The sequence below is a fragment of the Diadema setosum genome, chromosome 11, assembly GCF_964275005.1.
Source record: "Diadema setosum chromosome 11, eeDiaSeto1, whole genome shotgun sequence".
Taxonomy (NCBI): Eukaryota; Metazoa; Echinodermata; class Echinoidea; order Diadematoida; family Diadematidae; genus Diadema; species Diadema setosum.
In genome coordinates, this window is record NC_092695.1 from 38,035,574 (window position 1) to 38,056,958 (window position 21,385).

The 21,385-nt window shown below is 38.2% G+C and overlaps 1 protein-coding gene across 1 annotated transcript in view; it reads right to left on the bottom strand.

Moving 5' to 3' along the window:
- Positions 1-21,385, bottom strand: part of LOC140235480 (gamma-aminobutyric acid receptor subunit alpha-2-like) — a 68,526-nt gene that overhangs the window by 13,252 nt on the left and 33,889 nt on the right. The window contains exon 3 of the mRNA XM_072315508.1: positions 4,628-4,695. Coding sequence (XP_072171609.1) covers positions 4,628-4,695 — 68 coding nt within the window. The remainder of the gene's footprint in view (positions 1-4,627; positions 4,696-21,385) is intronic.

Here is a 21,385-nt window from a genome sequence, read left to right on the forward strand (position 1 = left end):
TTGATTGAATTAAATGTTTTAAACATTCGTTTCTTTCAAACCCCTTCAAAAAGCACTGGATAGAAAGTCAAATTCATGAAGTCAAAAAGTTTCATCTTCTGTCTACTTCATCGACTGTCTACTATTTGCTATCTAGACACCATCTTGGAAATTATAAGGGAATTGCGGGCGATTGCACCCCAGTGAGGAAAGGCGTTCTAAAAGACATCTCCCAAAAGACATTTTCATCGTAGGTTATTCATTAAAGTGAAGGCTCGGGAGGCTTTCCCTGACTTGAATCTCTATACTCAACAATTTTCCACAGGAACTTGTTCCACTTTATACTCATCTTTCTTCTCATGCCTTTTCTCACGAGAAACGAAATACGCACAACAGTGATGGGCAGCAGAATCAAACGTCCCAATCAAAGAAAGACTTTTATGTCTGAAGCATTTCCTGTCTATTTCCCATCTCCCTCCAGCTTTCATTTTTTCCTCCCTAATGAGCAGAGACTATCATCTCCCTGGGTTGTAAACACAGTTATATTTAGTCAGGGTGATGAAAATCACGGGTTGTCGACGTTGCCAGCGCGAGGCAACAGTACTGCAGAGACTTGCCTTGATTCATAGCCCAACGGTCAACGGTCGAATTGCCCTTCGGTCATTTTCCCGCTCGTGTGCACGGGTGTGTAATAATGAAACACGCTAGAGCATGACCGATGCCCAAGGCTCTGAGGGAAATATCAGGATTTTGGCATGATATTGTTATCAGAATACTTCTAATATATCTCAATTTTGAGCTGTCTGTTAGCTACCGTGTCTCAATGCCTCTTTCTCATCTCTATCTCCTTCACTTACCCTTCTTTGCCTTTTTCCTCATCTTCTCCTTCTCCTCCTTCTTCTTCTTATTCCTCTTTCATCTTAATGTCATTCTTTTCTCCCCTGACTTCCTCTGTCTTCTTTCTTTCTATCGCCTAAATATCTGTCAGTCCTGTTTTATTATCTGTCTCTTTCTACCCAATCTATTATTCCCATCCCTCTAGATCTCCTCCAACGGTCATCACTCGATGGCACGATTTAGGCTAAATTTGAAAAGAGACCAAGGTTTTGAACCATCCCTGCACTCCGCTTAGTTAACCCTATAAAGCCCAAGGGGGGCACATTGTGCCCCCCTACCATATTTTCGTTTGTCACTCCTACACCCTTCACCCGATTTAAACCAAATTTGGTGACTTTTCCTAAAATCTTATTGCGAACATTTTGATGTATAATTTAGCTATGTCCATTATTGTTGGTTGCCATGGCAACCATAAACTGACAACCATGTACGTCAAATTTTGCATGATTTTCCGTTCCAAGTTCAGTTAACAATATAATAATGGATGAAATGGGGGTTTTCTTGGCTGTAATTTGTTGAAGGACCAAATTGTGAAGTAATTATGGTTGTGAATTACCCTGAAATGGTCTTCTTATTATTTCCTTTATTTTTATATGACATAGGCGTCAAACAATAGATATAATAGAAATAATCGAAAATACAGCATTTTCCAAAGACTATCCTTTTATTTTGTGTTATTTTCACACAAGCTTTGCCGGTAATATCATTTGTATATCATATTATCAATCTGCAAACTCAAAATTTCAATATTTTGGAAATATAAAATGTGATGCCAATATTATGTACCCATTCCAAGCAATACATGAAAGGTTTCATATATTTCTTCATATTGTAATGAATAGCGCCCCCACATGTTGACCTTGAGAAATTTCAACCATAACAAATAGTGAAAGTTGACTTGCTTTTCCTTTGTGGTAAATATGAAAATGATTGATATAAAATAAAAAAAATATACTGGGGATAAAGAAGTACAAAGAAAAAACATGATTTTAGCGTATTTCCTATGTATTTCTTTATATTTTGGTAAATAGCGCCCTCAGTGGATGACCTTGGGAAATTTCGAATGTTGGGTCATGTAGAGTATGAGTTGCTCTACCCACGTGCCAAATATGACGGTCATACATCATATAATAAAGAAGTTATATAGGGGGGGGGGCACAATGTGCCCCCCCCCCCCCCTTGGGCCTGGAAGGGATCAAAATAGCTTGGGCTTTATAGGGTTAAGAAATCTGCTGTATAACGTCATGTGTTATTTTCTCATTCTTGTAGCAGGTTCCATAACATTTACTCCTCAATTGCTCCCAAGAAATATCTGCACGCTAAGCCAAACGGAATTTCTACCCACAAACATTATCCTAACCCTAATCCTCACTTCAAACTAAACCTAAAGCTCTATCAAAATTCTAACTATAACCCTTAGTCCATGGAGAAAATTAGACCGAGGCAATTGTCGCAGTAGCAAATGTCATGTCACCCTCATCATTTCATAGTACATCATGTTTTAGTTGTATCATATTAAGTCAGCTTACATCATATTACCAAATTTCATATTTCAGACTGGATTGCACTAACATGTTGGAATATATCTTTCTCATGCTAGTGACCACATCATCACAATGACGGAGAAGCAATGAACATACAGTTTTAATGAATATAAAGTTTAGACTTTTCAAAAGAAAATATTCTTGACATGCCGAACAGCAAAGTTTTACCCATCAACCAGCAAAATACGAGGGTGATCACGTATGAAGGACAAACAAGTGAAAATTTCATTTTCTGCCAGTAATATAATATGTCGGTCAAGATCAGCTTGTTCCTATTTTACCCAAGGAGAGATCTCTCGCTGCAAGACATTCACCAATGAGATTGATGAGGGTTCTTATGGCCTGAAATCAGAGCGAGGCAAACACATCACATGATACTCCAGAATTCAGATCTGTCACGTGGCCTTATGCTTGCCAAATGGTACATCTGCACAGACCAATAGAGCTGTTGGGGTTCGGCATGAGATGGTATCAAGTAGTCAAACTGCCTTTCCGACTGGGTCGAGTGCGGACTCTTAATAGATGCATTAACATCTCTTTTCATGAGCACCAGTAGAACGCAGATTAATTCGAGGAGAAGACAACAACAACAACAACAACGACGACGACGACAACAACAACAACAGCAAAACAATAATGTCTGTAATTGCGGCTTTGGCAGCGTGTTACATTATGACTTTCTAAATATTGAGTATATCGGCACCTAGTCATTTTGATAGGGAAACTAGCTGCCTATTTATCTATTTCGGCTTCTTGAATCAGAAAACCCAAACGAACACTTACTTTCAGCAAAAAACTTAAAAAACAAACAAATATGGCAGCGAATTTACCATCAACCATTGAAATTGAAATGGATTAGCAGCCACTTTAAATCAGTATATTCCGGTAACTTGCAATAGCCGTTGCTAGACATTTCTGCGCAATAATATTCTCTCTGCTCTTTGTAAATGCAAAGTCTGGTAGGTTGTAGAAAGATTCTGTCCATAGTTTATTCTATTAAAGCTATCTACTTTTCCCATAAATTTTAACCCCACTCATTGCTAATGGACAATTATGGAATTGAAAACAAAAAATCCCCTGAAAGGCAAAAGACTGTAATGAAAAAACACTTTTAAAGAAAGAGAAAAAAAATATATTGACATTATCTTCGTCAACTCTAAACACGGACAACTGTAAATGGGTACACAAAACATGTGGATCTCGGAGTATTAATTACTTACGTGGTATTCTTCTTTCTAGTAAACAGGTAACATGAATACACAATTTGAAGGTTGCTGTTTTATCGGCAAAGCTTGCTTGCACAACATTCCGAGAGGACAGTGAGATTCAATGATGCTATACAATACAGGAGCAAAGTCAACAGGGGTCGGGTAACCATGGATACTGGATCTAACACATTGGGAAAAAGTATTTCGGTAACGCTTTACCAAACTTACATGACATCTATCCCCCCCCCCCCTCCTCTCTCTGCCTCCCACTCCCCTTCTCTCTCTCTCTCTCTCTCTCTCTCTCTCCCTCTTTACCTCAGGCGTGACTAATCTTTTGGTCGAGAAATAGTGATGTTAACAAAGGCCGTGAAACAGATGAACCATACTAGAATTTTTGGAATAACACTCCTACGGAATTATAGATGGCCATGTGTGGCTTATTTGGGATTGCGAGCACTTTGCTCAATGTTTGACTTCAAATGCAATAACACGCGTCAACTGTCAATGCCGATTCTCTTCATAGACGTTGGTAGCATCTTGTCAAGCATGAAAACTTCCAATCATTAGAACGGAAAGAAAAGAAGAATAGCATCGTGTCTGCTTTCACCCTCTAAGTCCTATAGACCACGAAAAGCGAAGACATTTTGTGCAAGAGAGACGTTTCAAAGAGACGCGTTGATATTATCCCCTACGGCACCATAACGAAACATTTAGGTTTTGAATAGCACGGTAATATAACACGTTTCGACGTAACATGTCAAACATCATGCCATCTAACCCAAAACCTTAAAATGAGGTTTTACGGAAGCGTATTACTTTTTCCTCTCTTGTCTATTCATAGATATCTTATTTTGGCTGGTGGCGTTTTCAAAAAAAAAAAAAAAAAAAAAAAAAGGAGGAGGGGCGGCTGATGAAATATTGTTTTCTTTGTTGTTATCCTTTTCTTTGACGATGAGAAGACGTGAGGGTCGGCGATCTCCTAAGTGTTCCATAACTCACCATGTCAATTTCGATAACGGGCCCGATACTGAGGACGAATATGTCGGCATTCACGAGAACCGGGTCTCCTGGATCAAGAAGAAAGGCGAAAGTATGAATCAAATTGGATAAATGCATATCTTTATCGTATTTGAAAGCAAAGGAAATAAGACAGTAGAGCACTTATGCGGGACAGGCAACCTCTCCGTATACAGTGTCACTAAAGACCTCATGCATGTCATGATACACATATAGACGTTTGTTCGTGTTATAATATACACTGAAGAGTGGTTATATGCTTTAGGCGGCAAAGTGAAGTTGTCTGTCCAGGACAAAAGTTGCCGGCGTCTGTGTATGTAAAGTCTTACTGTGAATTGTATACGAGTCTCCGCACTGACTTAAGCATAGATGTGTTTTAACGAATCTAAGCACGCATTCGTTCTTTTCCCATGTCCCCAAGTTCAGGCAAAATATGAGTAAAGAGCTGGACATGCGAGCGTTAATGAGTATCGAATACTGTCTTGGAAAAATCATTACAATGTTCACATTCTGCATTGTCGGCTGAGTTGGTTATGTTGTCAAGAGACGGAGGTGTGCTTATGTGGATTCGGTAACTTGTTTTCACGAACCAATTCGTTTCACTTGCGCAACGTACTCACGTGAGCGTGCGTTACAAAATCTCTATGGCGACCTTTGACGGCCTCATGCCTTCCGTATGATGACAACTCATTATGTCAAACAATTATGACGTTCATAAACACAGAGATGCGACGTGTGACTAAGGAGTTTTGATCGACAGAATAAATACACTATACCCTGTACGTATAACATGCTTTCACTGTAAAGCACGAGGTTCACTTCCTCGAATAGGCAAATAGTGTTTTTTTTTCTCTCTCTTTTTTAAAGGAACATTCGCGGAATAGTCATTGCTTTGCAGACTTGAAACAGTACTTTTGTATAAAAAAGAAAAAAAAAAGAAAAAAATTGCTCCTCGAAGCAAAAAGAGCAATGAACCAAGGAACTTTTTTTTTTTCGCAACATATTGGTTTCTTTTTTTTTTTTCCAGCACCAAGCGTGTACGCTGGTTACCTTTAAAAAAAGGCAATGACATTGCATGAACTTATGACGCAAGTGAAAGTACATCTAAGAATAATATAGAAAGCGAATGATTTAAAAGTCCAGAAACTACTCAAGGTTAGATTATGGGAACGCAGTGAACTGTGAACGCATGAACGCATGCCTTCTCTTCTTGTGTTTTTTGCCAATATACCGATCATACCTCTGTATCCTATGATATGCAATTGTATGGAACTCTTGCAGACATCTGTTTTAAATTGAAACCTTAAACTAAATTTCCTGTCACTTTCCTTACTGCAGTGTTTGTTCAAAAACGCAGTTGATTGATACGTATTGATATTGCTACATAATATTATTGTTACATGTATGTTGGAATACTTTAGACCGGTGTAAACGACTGCAGAGACCCATCATGTTATTAAACTTTCTGAAATTTTTAGAAGAAAGGGAATACTCGTATATTGGCCTCAGTTGCAGCCCTCAAAATACAATTCTGGGCACCACTTAATGTTAGAAGGATAAAACGTAAATACGCGAAATTAATCCTGTTTTCGAAGAGTAGAAAGAGTGATTTTCTCTGCCTGAAGACAGAGTATATAGTTATAAACGTGAAAGGAATCTGGGCACAGGTGGTTTAAATGAGATATAGTAAACAATACGAAGGGACTTAAGCCACATTTTATCACTAATGTTTGCAGATTATGTGCACCGTAAGGTGTCCTTCTGAACTGTCATAAAACGATGTTGTAAACAACGTATGATTACGTTACCTCAGAACACCATTCCTTACCCACGTAATCTCTTCTCAGCTCGGATACGGGAAAAGAAAAATTGAGCCGTTTAAATCTCCTTCTCTTTTTCCATTCATTACCTTAATCTTTAACTAAAGCAAGAACTAAATAAGAAAACTAGGGTACATCCTCTCCGAAGTACTTGGGTCAATAAACTTTCTTTTGAAAAGGTTAGAGATTGGCGGTCATGGCAAAGAAGGACACGGAGTAAACTGGGGAGAAAAATCAGGTTGATGGGTACTAGTTTTATATGTCACGCCTTCTAGTCTATTTTGACAAAGAGAACGCCGGGCCCCGGAGCAAACATCAGAGGGAGTAGGGAGCGTGAGTGAGTGGGAGGGGTGATAAAACCATATACCATAAAAAGAATACATGAATTTGGGAAGGCGTTAATATGTTACTCGCTTAATGATCTCTAATCCACCGCGGCAACACAGGGGAAAAGTCGGAGATACCTCCGGTCGAGTACCTCGCTTAATCATGGCTGGAAGATAACGTACTGCAGACGATATTGTTAGCGACAGGCGCGAAAGTGAATTATTGAATTTTGCGCTCACCGCGGGCTTGAGGCAGCTCGAGCGATTCCTTCTGACAAGAAAAGAGAAAAGGCGTGATATTTCAATCACAGTCCTGTCTATCCAAAGAAACTTCGCATGTGATCAGAAGGAGAAAAATAGGATCAAAACAAACAAACATAAGAAACAAACAAAAGCAAACAAAGAAAAGCAGACTTCTCTCCAAAATTTGGTAGTCAATAGATTTCGTCGCTTCTAAGGTTTAGGATCTCTTACAAGCACTTACACAAAAAAGAACATTGTTTTGTTGTTCTCTTGTGTTGGAGAACATAATCATTAATCGTAGGCTCCTAACAGTGTAAAGTACCATATAAGGCAGGCACTGATACAAGATTAATTTATCACGTCTCATTGGTCGAAGAAAACCAAATTCTCTCCTTATGTTTCGTCCAATTAATTCTACTCTTACTTCGATATCAGCGGCAGAGATTAAAGCAAAGATGTTTCGCACGGCGTTAAGGCACTTGGCTCGAAAGGTTGAACAGAGAGCAAATATTAGGTATAGGTGTGCTTTGTTTGGGTGTGGGTGTGGGTGTGTGTGTTTGGTGATTCATGTGTGTAGGAAAGAAAAAAAAAACAGACAGACGAAGCGTACACATAGCAACAAATTGAAAAGTAAAATAGATGCATATAAGAGACGCAGCAATACGACATTAAACATCCGTGTTTTAGTGACCCAAAAGAGAGAGAAAAAATATATAATAGCAGACTCGGACGTTGGTCCACAATTTGGACTCAGCAAGCTTCTGTATACCGTCTATTGGGAGCAGGTTGATTCTGTGCGCAGTCTATATTTCAGATTCTTGTAGCGAACGTCTTAAGCCCTTCGTGGTGACGAACTTAGTTTTCTCTCCTTCTCTCCTTGAATACTGGTTATGCTGGTCATTGACCTTTTTAACTTTTGACCTCATTGACGTCAAGAACCACCCTCGGAAGTGAAAATTTGCTCCAGGAATTTCACATTTGGAAACAGTCGTATTCGAGTTCGCCATTGTGCAAACAAAACAAAGCAAAACAAGAATAAATAAAATCATGTTTAATCATATGCAGTTCCACATGATTATCAAGTTATTGAAAAATCTTTTCCAAAGTTCGTTAGTCCCTCTTTTGGCAACTGTCATGTGATTATTTGTGACTAAAAGGAAAATACATGTAATGTGAAAGAAGTTTTGTTTTTTTTTTGTTTTTTTTTAACCATCAAGAAAGGCAAAGTACCGAGAAATCTTACAGGTAACTAAATGTTGGGTAGAAAGCCGAACGGGTTCGAAATCTAACCGAAAGGAGAGAAAGGGATTTGATCTAGCCGCTGGAAGAGATTACAAGCGTGATCAGTTTCCAATTAGGAATTCGAGTAGTGCACTCGTCGAGGATTCGCTCCCGCATCGTTGGATGTGCGTGACTGATGATAACTTGTATTGCAGGATTAGGGTACGGAGAAAAAGGACCAAATAAAAAAAAAATCTGGAAAAACAGACATAAAGACAGACAAACAGAGAAACAAACAAACAAGGACAGCATTTGCACAAGTTATATCTTGAGTTTATATATTTCATTTTGTCATGCATCTTCTACGCTATAAGCTTTGTATGTACATAAGCATGACAAGTGAACATTGTGAAAAAAAAATTGTCTCACAAACAAAAAATCTTAAACTTAAGAGAAATAAAAGACAAACATGCAATGAGCCTTTTGTATTTGTATTTTTTTTTTCTGCAAAGGAATAAAAAAAAATGCTTTCAGATAAAAAGCTGGTTTTTCTTAATACTCTGAGATCTACTTTTGCTTTAGAGCCGAACGAATTATATTGACGGTGTCAATAAATCTATCAATGATAATATAACACTGCGACTACAATTTTCCTTACAAATGATCCAGTACTCTATTAAATGTATTAATTTTCTAATTGCTTCTTTGACCATAGACAGTACTACACTGCTGATAAATATATATATATAGAGAGAGAGAGTGAGAGAGAGAGAGAGAGATGTACATAAAGTTGGTGAATGAGGAACTAAAAACGACAAGATGAAAAGGGTGTTACATTATTATCGTGACTTCATAAATTTGTTAAAACACACACACACACACACACACACACACCTGTTTCAAAAGCTTCATATCTATAGGCCTACACCTTATATATCAACCCTTATCATCAACCGCCCCTAATCTGTCTCTGTCTCGCCATAGCTATACTGTACTATGTATTAACAATGCAAAATGTCTGATATAATTTATGTAATATACATATGCTTGTGAGTGTTATACTTAACGAGAGAGTGAGAGAGCATAGGAAGAGAAGAACAGGAATTAGAGGAAGCGGTGGGTGTGAGAGAAAGAGAGGGGAGGGAGATTTTGAGAACATAACGATCCTGTTTACGCTCAATCTTCTCTCTCTTTCTTCTCAAGTGATCGCGAGGCGAGAAATTGAGATATACTGTGACGAGACGCCTCCAAGGCAGTACCGATATGGGCTGCATAAAACACACTTGAGGAGGTCAAGCATTTATCCGAGTCGTCGAGTGGTTACAAGGTTTGGCTTCATTCGTGCCACCATTTTCCGAATAATTACGTAGATTGGAGGCTCAAAATTGACAGCAGCGGGAGAGTGGACGGCATTACACGCGAGGGAAGTAAAAAAAAAAGAGAAAAACCGCAAACACAATATGGAGGCGGAACACAACTTTGAGAAAAGTAGCTTGCGGTGTACACGAAGCTTTATTAAGCGGAAATCAGTCGAAGTCCAGTGAAACCATCAGTCTTTCGATGATATTAATACCGATCCCATCACGCCTAATTTCCCACGAGGTTGTCGTGATTTCTGGATATGCTTTCTTCTTCATTTCATGGCAAGGCCAAGTGGAGATACCGTGTCCTCAAGGTGCCCCTAGTTCATGGGGATTTTTCATCAGTGTAATCTGAAAGAATTTAAGTGAGACGGATTGATGCTCGGTACGGGGCTGACTTTATGTGATCATCGGATTTATTAATATTTTGAATAACACGCTGGAGAGGATATCTCCTCGAGAATAAGTTTGCTTTTTTTTTTCCAGCGGACATACTAACGTAGCATTTTTGCAATGTATATGTAAACATGAAACTCAACATCCTACCCCCTCCCCCTTCGAAAAGGTTTTACAAATCCCCGAAAATAGTAATGTAATGCCCAATATACACGTATGGATCCTATTGCTTGGGGATGTGCGTGCTCTGCAGCAAGTTTCCTTTATTTACTTCCTAATTTTCTCTGTCCTCAACACCCATTCTACTTGCTCACGTCATGGTCAAGGCTTCATTCACAACAAGGATGGACTGTCTCTGTCGGCATATTGCCAGCAATTGGAAACTAGAATTGCTTAACTCGCTTGTGATTCCGGTGTTGCACCCTAACACGACTAGCCAACACCGTGAATGAACTACAGCCACAATCTGACAAGATTCCAACCTCCAGCTACTCAAGCTCAAGTGGCTTTAATCTAACTGATGTCAGTCAAGATAGGAAGCTAGTTTGCCTTTTCAGAAACATCAAGCCTCTTGCAAGACTGACGTCCATCAGAGCTAGTCCCGTCTCGCCCCAATACAGGAGAACCGGTCGGCGGAACAAAGCCAAATGCGGCCGGACATTAAAGGCATGATTTACCATTTGCAGATGAAACAAGAACCCAGCATTCGTGCTTCAAAATAGTTCTAAAATGTGACTTAGGAATAGAAACGACCAATGTAAAAATTTGAATCGGTATAATTGATGTTAAGTATTGTTAAATATACAAAATGTGAAGAATAGTTTAAATAAAAATGTTTCCACACTAAATCGTCTACAGTTATGGTTTATTGAGAAAAACAGTGATATCTCCTTATATTTCAGGATTTACTGCAAAATTTTTGTATTGTAGGATGTCTTGTGATACAACTGATCTACGCATATGCATCAAATGTGATGTCTTAAACATTTCTTAAATTAATACTCCCAAATGTAAACAGGACCTTTAAACTGTAATATTTAGCTATTGACTGTACCAGTGGTAATGAGAAAGTCATTTGAAATAAATTAAATAGATTACTGAGTTGAAAGATTTAAACCTTGCTACAGACATTTGATCGGCTAAACGCGGAATTTACCCTTCTGATTTACTCCCTGAAAGGTTAACGTCTCTGATATTTGAGTATTATATGCATAGTTTTTGTTGCTCTCAATTTACCCTTGAGTGAATAAATGTCAATGCATGCAAAGTGTGATGTATGGGGAGTTTAAACGCTGGATTTTCCATCTTATTGTGATGAAATATCATCCTACGGATTTAAATTTCATAAATGTTTGCTTTCAGAGAGTCTTTTTATCGTTCTATTTTCTTCAAGCCCAGAGACATGATTCATTTAAATATCTTGACATCAGGAATTGAATGAAATCTAATTCATTAGATTATTTATAATGCGTTTTGTTTTTAACGTACAGATGATTCTACCTGTGTCTCCATACTTTGTGTGTGTGGTTCGTGTTCTCTAGGATGATAAGAAACAAAGCTGAATTTAGAATTCAACTGTTATTCAAAGTCGAAGGGACAGGCTCCCATGCTTTGTAACAAGATGAAATGTTGAAGATTTAGGGTTTAGTTGGGAAGTCCATATCAAGTAAGTTTTGTGTAAAGATATTTGAATGTAATCAAACATTTGTTTGAATGTTTGAAAAGATTTTATTTTCTGCATTTCATATTTTCTTTCAGAATAACAAAAATAACAAAGGCAGGTTCAATTACACAAATACAATTCTGAAAATTATTGACATATTACATAGTAAGTCATATTTTGTATGTAAAGACAAATGAAACGTTAAATAACATACAAAATGTTTATATGGCCAATAATGACTTAATTCACAGTACAATATATAATATATATATGATGCAGAGGGCCGCCGTTATAAGCCGTGCTTGAACAGACGGACAGCCAGAGTTAAATTACCATTTTTTATTGTAGTACTTGAACACTAATACAGATGGGCCATGTTAAAGTGCGTGTAAATCCAGTTTTATACAATTACTTGGTAAACAGGAGTGGTGCCTGTGAGTGCGTGTGCAGGTGATGAAGCGCGAAAGTGTTGATGGTCAGCACTTCTAAGAAAATGATTGGATATGTTATAATATGGGCGAAGGGTCAAGCAGCAAAGTAAAAGAAAAGGAAAAGGGGGTGGACCAAATACTGCCTTGTTGTTGAGTATAAGAGGTACATGTTTAATGATTACTCTACCGTATGATATTGTGCCAAGAAATATTTCTTTGTATTTGCCTTAAAGGAATAGAGAGATGTGCACTGTTTTATGTGGAGAGGGAGTGAATTCCAAATATCAGGCCCGTTATGCCGAATTGATTTTTGAGCTAATAGGAGTTTAGGGTTATTCAAATGGAAATCATTACGAAATCATTTCATATACAAACCTCTATTCCCTGTTCAGCTTAAAATCCCTTAATTTCTTCTCACTCTTTTTTTTTTTGGGGGGGGGGGATATCATAAAAACAAAAAGGAAATGCACCGCTATTACTACGCTAGCAGAGTACAATGTACATTGGTTTACTGTTTTGTTTTGTTTTGTTTTAGTTTTTTTTGTTGGTGATTTTTTTTTTTTTTAAGCACGGCTTTCCACCTGCTATATGAGATGAGTCCGATTGGTGGCGGATGGTGGGTGCTAGCTTGCAGCTGATGCTTTAGAATGGACCAAATCACGCACCACTTTACGGGACAGCCGTACGCTAATGACTCCTGCATGTCTACCAACGTATATACCACTCGGCATCTTATGCGCCTCCTGCTTTGCACCGAGTGACGTCATATTGTATACTACTGGAGTCAAAGGGGAGATGGGGGCGGGGTCATTAACATACTAGGAATGGCACTCTTATATCTCTTGGGAGCACATGAGTTCTTTGTATGTTGGTGGAATATTAGAACGCATATAAATGCATACTTTGTGAAAGAATAGAAATCACAAGGCTTTTTATTTTATGGTCAATTCTATTCAATTCGATTCCATTCAGAAACATTATGTGTGTATGTTAAAACATTAACAATTAATATTATTCGACGATACTTGAAGGAAACCGTAACTACTTAACATCGACACACAAGTTGGTTCCATAAATTTTATGAATTGGCCGATATCTACTTCTATTTTACAACATTCATTAGGAAACCGTGACACACTGCACCTCACAATTTCAGGGGCGGAATAAAATAATTCTAACGATAACTATTCTAATAAATTCATAATTGGTAATTATCTAAAATTGACAAACGATTTAATCTTACACAGTTGTTATGATTTAACTACAAATCAGCGAAATGATCACATACACATACGCGTGCGCGTGCTCGCGCACGCTCACGACGCGCGTGCTTCCATGTTTAAGAGTCGCCATCTTTGCCTCGTGATGTTCGTTGCCTGTGACTCTGTCGGCAGAGGGTGGGATGCGAACGGTGACGGGCGGCGATTCCAATCTAATGAATACGACTGCGAAACGATACGCGGGGACAGGTGCCTGTCTGAAAACAACCTATCTTTGACTCAAACTATTCCTAATGTCCTCTCGACGCCCTTTACTGTTGCCATAAAAAAAGGAGAAGAAATCGGAGCGGGCCTTCGCACTTTACAGCGCGGATATCACCCACAATGGAGAAAATGTATGATAGGGCAAGGGAGTGTACGAGAGTGAGAGTCAGTTTGTCGGAGAGGGAAGCGGGATGACCTCATACTTACTCTCCCTCCCTTTCTGACTCTTTCCTCTCTCTTTCTGTCCATGGTTCTCTTTCCCTCTTTATTGTCCTCTCCCCCTCCCCTTTCCTTGCTCCATGAGGCACGGCTGGGATTGGGCGATCGGAGCTGCTCTCAAATTCTCATTCCGACATACTTCGGAAACTAGGTGTCAGGTCCAATTTTCCCGATCTGTCAGAGACGGAATAGGTCTGTTACCAAAGCCTCGCCTCTCTTCGCGTTGTCGTATCGGGTAACTGTGATAGGGCCATCATTGCAGAACATCGCTAGTGGCAGATAAAAATGCATCCCACGATGATCCGACGTATTCGGGCGATTCCCCGGCAAATTGCTAACAAATAGGTCCCACCGGACCTCCTCTAAAACACCCTCGGAAAGCCGCGGGGGGAAACGAATGTATCATGTTGAGCAGAGCTGCATGCCAACTGCCGCCGAGGTCGCGTCGCAGCGAGGTGGCAAAGAACTTGGCAAGTCTCTTTGCATGCAACCCACAGACTTTTCTTTCTCCTTGCAGTTTTTTTTTTTTTATCAAGGACGTAAGTGACAATGCTACCCGCATAATACTTGTAAAAAGTGTAAGTTGCAAGAGTGCAAGTTATCGAGATGCATCAATATCAGAATGAGAAATCTGTGAAGAAAGAAAGATAGATAAAAAGAGAGAGAGAGATGAGAGATAGATAAATAGAAACATAGAGAGAGAGAGAGAGAGAGAAGGCGAGAAGAAGATAGAGATGAAAGATAGATTGATAGATACATAGAGAGAGAGAGAGAGAGAGATAGTTTGGACGAATGATCTCAACGCTGTAACCTTCGACAGAAAAAATGAGCAAAATAAGATATCACTAGAAAAAAAAAGAGAGAGAAAAATATAAAGACAGAAGGGGTGAAAATACAATATATGAATATTAACATATTTAGAGAGAAGAAGAGATATACAGAAATATGGAAAGAGTGAGGAAAGAAGGGTAGAGAGGAGGTATTCAAATGATGAGGTTAAAGCAGAATATCACAAAAAAAAAATCAGAAATGCAAACACAAACACTGCTTGTAGCACATTGGAGCGTTAAACTTTCTGTCCGTCAAAATAACCTGAGGGTATCTGAAGTTCAGTTTTGACAGAAAAGTCAGAGCAATGCAATGAACACACCAACAAATAAAGCTACTAGATAACTGGCAAAACATATCAAACGGAGACCCGGTGTATTTTGTAACTTGATCTAATAAAATCAAGTCATACAGGAGGTTCATATCTAACGTAGATAGCACAGTGCATACTGCCTACTATATCATAGAACCATTAATTGCCTGTGTGATGCAACCTACTTCGTTCCCATTGTTGTCATCCACGTTCCGAGAGAGCACACAACCTTTTCAGATTGGTAAAAGTAAAAGCAAACATTACATGTTGCGATACATGACGACGCATAAATTTGTTGCTGTCGAACGAATGTTAGCCGAAGTAACCTCGTTTGTTAAACATTACGCCTTATTTTAAACTGTGCCCCTCTATTCAGTTGCAAACCTAACACACTGAAAAATGCACACACTTTTTCGCCTCAGTTCGTATTCACAGTAATGTCATGTTTTTGTAGGTTTTTTTTTTATAAGGAGTATTCAAATGTTAGTTAGATTTATTCCCAAAGTGTTAGGGATGAAATAGCTGTGTTTCTCTTTAAGAAAAATACATCGCATACAATCTTCCTGTTCCAATTTCCGATATGGATGTGATAACAAATTTGAGTTTGAACTATTCCACGTTGTAAAACTAATGTCCAGGTTCAGAGAAAATGTTTGAATTTTATTGCTTACTCCTTTCATGCAAATCAGGATATAGTGTGTGTCATATGGTAGAAGTTTCAGTTCAAACTGTATATGGGCTTGCATCAAATATGATTATATTTCTTCACCTTTTTTTCAAACCTCCGCCGCAGACATTGTGGAAATATTGTTTCATTCCTAACATACAAACTCCAACAATACATGTCATGTATCATATTACAGTACACACATGTCCATGCTTAACCGTAAATAGATTATTATAAATTATTCATAAATTTGAAACGGAATTCACATGACAGGGTTCTCCTCCGAAAGGAAAACAGACAAAATTTGTTGCATGCTCTCATTTGATCAACAGAATATGCACCTACATGTAATTTGGAGCAGAAGGTCGCAGTTTAATGTACCGAAGCATAACTCTAGTAATGATGATTTGCACAAGGAAATGGATCTTTACTCAACGTGTCTGGCGAAACGCCATGCTTGCTTTAGTTGTTGCCGTTGGCACCGCGAGAATCAAGCTTTATCTATTTTTTCTCGGTGCTCTGTTTCTGTCTGTCTGTCTGTCTCTCCCTCACCCTTCGTTTCTTTGCATGTGTCTGTGTATGTCTGTTTTCTGATGCATCTCTTTTTATCAATTTTATCAATCTTTACCAATCATACCGTTTTGACGACAAATGTATATATATATATATATATATATATATATATATATATACGGGAGAGAGAGAGAGAATGGGGGAAGAAGAGAAAGGAATATAAAGAGACAGAGAGAAAAAGAGGAGAGTCACTACATATTGCCGAAAGAGATATGGACAGCCACGTTTGGATACTACTTCCTGGATCATATTCAAGCATAATATATTTTTTGCTCCATCCATTTGCTGATTTCCTGCCTTAATGACAAACACTGTACGTCTTCAGGAAATTTTCTAGCAAAGCACAGCCGAGAAATAAGTGTCCTTCTCGGGGGAGTCCTGCACCCTAAGTGTGGTATAACATTTTTAAACATTCTGACAGCAGAAAATAAAGAGGTGAGTTGGACGACCATCATTGTGCATTCTGCGAGCATTCACACGCGATGTGTGGCTGCGGCTAACTTACTGTATTGGATAAATCGTAAGCTTATATTCCATTCGCCATAAGAGGATGTGTGGCGAGAATATTTGAATAATTCAAGGTATCCTCGGCTTGCCGAAATGTGACCGCTGTCAGTTCGGTAGGTGAAGCTAATGTTGACGTGCAGCTTATTTTTGTTAATAATACCCCTATCTAATCTTACCCAATGTTCTCTTTCCTTTTCTCCCATCAGTCTCTTGAATTCTCCCTTGTTCAACTCAATCTTTTACTCTATCTTTCTTTCTCCCTCTTCTCAGACGTTCTCTCTCTCTTCTTTCCCTTTTCTAGTTATTTTGCTTTTCCTAAATTAAGCACCAATTAGCTGTAGGGATATATCAAGACACATCAATTTGAATCGTCATCTATGTTGTAGATCTAAGTTATGCATGGACCCGCCCCACCATCGCAACATAGGACTAAGAATTTTCTTCTGGAGCTTATACTCTTTATTATTAGCCTATGAGGTTATTTCATTCTGACGGCGTTGCATTATTCGGATAAAAAAAAAAAATGTTGTTTTTCTCCTCTTTCATTTCTTTCTTAGGCCTGAAATGCTAGATCCATTCTAGATTGTATTTTTAATGTCTTTTATGCAATCAATGCAGACATGACTGAACTGCAATGGAGATTCAACAAAGCTACTGTATAAGTTCCGACGAAGAGTTTGGGCGTGACTTCGTTTGACATCAGCTAAAAATGGTTCGTACTATGTCATTTGTGAGACAAACATGTTCTATAGTATCTGCCATTTACACTGTCTATATAGGTTAGACGAGGGCGGGAGTGATGTCATTGTACCCGCGCAATTTATAGAGAAAGAAAATCTCTGTATAATATGAATATATCACAAAACAATTCAATTCTTAATTATACACTTGCTTTCAATCGTTTTCTTCTTTTTTTTTTTTGACATATGATCAAATGAAGTCAACCATCTTTTTATCACGACCTTTAATTCTAATGCATGTTTAGAGTTTGACAAACAGACTAAAAATCAACAATAACTGTCTTGATGGCGGACAAGAAGTCTATGCTTTGGAACGTCGCACATGGAAGATTGATCAAAAACGGATCAAGGTGTCAATATTCACAAATCTGCTTTACGGTATTTTTTTTTTTTTCTGAAAAATTTTCTTGGTATTGTGTTATCATTATAAACTGTCAGAATCCTTTACACGCTCCATCGAATTGTCTGTCTGTACGTGTATTTCTCTCTAAGTCAACTCTTTCTTACTCTCTCGCGCTCTTTTTCCATCATTCCACATTCCGTTCTCACACATTTCAGACAGCCTCATCAGTTTCAGACAGCGACCGCTGGCAGAAATTTAAAATCAACTGACATTTCTCCCCTTGTAGCGGTTGACACGGGCAATCACATTAGTGATATTTACCCCACGCAAACAATAAACACTCAGAGCGACAATGTGATCGCTACCATCTCTGTTTCCTCTTCTTGCCGTGAACTTTCCGATGATCAATAATCAGTGTCCTGATATCACAAGCTGAGACAAGTTCAAGGAATTGGGACAAGAGTGTGCTTCTCCGCCCACAACTCCGTCCCCCCCCCCTTTTTCTTAGCTGCTACGATGAGATATGGCGGAAAAACACGGTCTCTGCGCTGGGGAGTATTATTGGTAAAAAGAAACGTTGCAAAAACAAGTATGGATCATCCCGTTTGGCTGTGACGTTGCTGTTAGGTAATAAGCAAGGTCTTGGAAATAAGGATATAGGGATGTAAAGTCAAAAGAATGATGGAATGCTGTAGTTTCTTTCGTAATAGGTAATGATAGTAGATGACAGACAAAATGATATAAGGAAAGCAAGAGCAAATTTTAGCCAACATTGGTCAGATCTGATTATGATAGCTCTGATTTTGGTCACAAAATCTGATTACATTTGTATCTTGCCGTCACCTTAGACGTAATTATTTCATTCTGGTATATTGTTCTTTCGGGAGCTGCCTTTATTTTCATCTTTAATTCTGTTCATTCTAATTTGCTTATCTCTCACACGAATCTTAAAAGTATTCAAGATGGAGAATACAAGAATATTCTTTCTCAATCTTTCTTCTCATTTCCTTGATATTTAACTTGTCAAACGAGGGAACGTTGACGTATTGCTTCGAATGTGGTAATGTGCGGGGGCTGTTTAGTCTTCAGTGACTGTATAATCAATCCACCATAGACAGCCATGTGTCAAACATTTTCCCCCTTCATTGCATGCTGTCAGGTTCTGTCTTGATGTCATCATTAAAATGAGTTGTTGCTGCGCTGTAAAAAGTACCTGATCGCATTTCCTGCAGCGCTGAAGCACGATTCGAGATTTAAACAGTACTAAAGGCAGTCGTTCTGCCGGGGGCTAGCTATGTTAATTGTTATGAACACAGTTTGCTCAATTTGAAGCGGCTAAATGTAATTTCAGACTTAGAACCACCACAGATATGTTCACTGATAACCTCCATTAATAGAAACAGAGCATAAACTTGCGACAGTAAATATAGCTGCACCAAATCCTGGCATATCATATGTCAAATATCACTTGGATGATGAAGATTTGTCCTTGTTGAAGTCATGGGTTTATCTGTCTTCGGTTTTTTCTCTTTTACATACAGTAAGCAAATGTTTGAGAGACGTGAATGCACGTGGGTTTCAGTCGCCAGAGGGATATATGAGAGCTTATAGAAGAGGTCGTTAATGACTAATCTGATTTGAAACTCTGAATGATCATAGTGTTCTCGAGATTTTTCGAAGAGATGCAGAGATGATATCAAACGTCTAGACAAAAACATATTGTGGTATATATTCCTCTTTCCCTCTCTCTCTTCCTTTCTCGATACATTAAGCAAATGAGCATAGACAGCAGTATTAATGTTCACACACACACACACACACATGAATATTTATAACTATATAATATATATATATATATATATATATATATATAATTATATATATATATATAATTATATAGATATATATAATATATATATATATATGATATATATAATAAATATATATGATATATATAATATATATATATTATATATATATATATATATATATATATATATATATATATATGTATGTATATATATATATATATAATCATGTATATTTTAGAGAGTTTTATAGACACGTTGATAGAGAGAGATAGATACATACAGAGAGATATAGAATAACTTTTGAAATTGATATAAAATGTACATGCTAATTCAGTGCATTCCATATAGAGTGGCCAGTGTTCATGTTGCACTATTGGTCAGATATCAGTGTGTACTGGTGTAGAGTGTTTACTCGGTGTGAAGTGTGTGCCACCTGGTGTGTTCAGCACTAAACAGGGAGCAACGCTGTACATGGCCGTAGGCTGATTAAACAGCCGTTATGTTTGCTGAGCAATTTGCTCCTTTCTCAAAAAGAAAAAAAAAATGAAAGAAGAAAGACGGCTCCGCAAGACATTTCTGCGGGGAGATCACCTTTAAATTGTCTACTCCTCCACCTCTAAATCTCATTGCCCATTCCTTTAGTTTCACCCACTTCTTCTCCGGTTTAGAGATTTTGTCGAATTTACCAGTTATTAAATACCACCATAGACACCTAATATGGACTATTCTTATATTTAAAATGATTTAAATGGAAATTGTAATCATCGTTACAGTGGGGTTTGTGATCTATTACCGATTTTATTCTACAAATTAGGAAACAACTTGATACCAAAAACCTACCCCCGCCCAGAAAATAATAGAATAGGAGATAAACAATCTCTTAAAATCTATGCACACAAATTTTCATGGTGGTATTTTTCAGAACAAAAAGAAGTTTACTTTAAATGTGTACTGGTTACCATCCAAACACCTCTCAACTTTAACATACGTTTACTTTAGTAGCCTTTATATAGCGACATTGACACACTCAGATTGTCAGCTAACCTTTCATTCATAATGTGGTGGTCGGAATGCCCCATTTGAATTCTAAAAGTCCAATTCCACCTGCTTTGGTCGTAAATAGGCAATATAAAGTCTTTTAGCCCCCATACCCCCCCCCCCCCAAAAAAAAAAAAAAAAAAAAAAAAAAAATTATTTCCGGATTTCCAGTCAGACAGACCGGCAAAACTGATGTTCCATGGAAATTCATTGATTAGAATGCCGGCTTGAAGTTTGCTTACGGCTCCATTCTATGAAAGATCGTCAAATTGGCAACTTCCACATAAACGAGCATACACACACACACACACACACGCACACGCACATACAGATATATAATATACACATGAAGAGCCGAAGCAGAACGATAAGAGAGTAACTGTACCCGCATATCGATATACTGTTGGCAGTTTCAAACGGCTACCGCTCCGGGGTATGTCGCGTTCAGTATTACGGTATTCGGACTAAATCGATGTTTTTTGCAATTAAACGCGTGTTCATTTCAAGTATCCAATGAAATATTAAATTTTCTTCGGAGAACGACAGATGGATTAGGAATAACAAAGGTTAATCAATAAAGAGGGCATGTGATCGCCAGGCCGTGTACCTGAAGTAAACAGCTTGAAAACATTGGAAACCACTTAGCAGTGCCGAACCGGGCGGCTTCCATTTCCTTTCTGCTTGCTATTTATACCCCTTAAAAATAATTTCCCGATATGTAAGGATATTAAAGTCACCCGAATCGAATTAAGACAA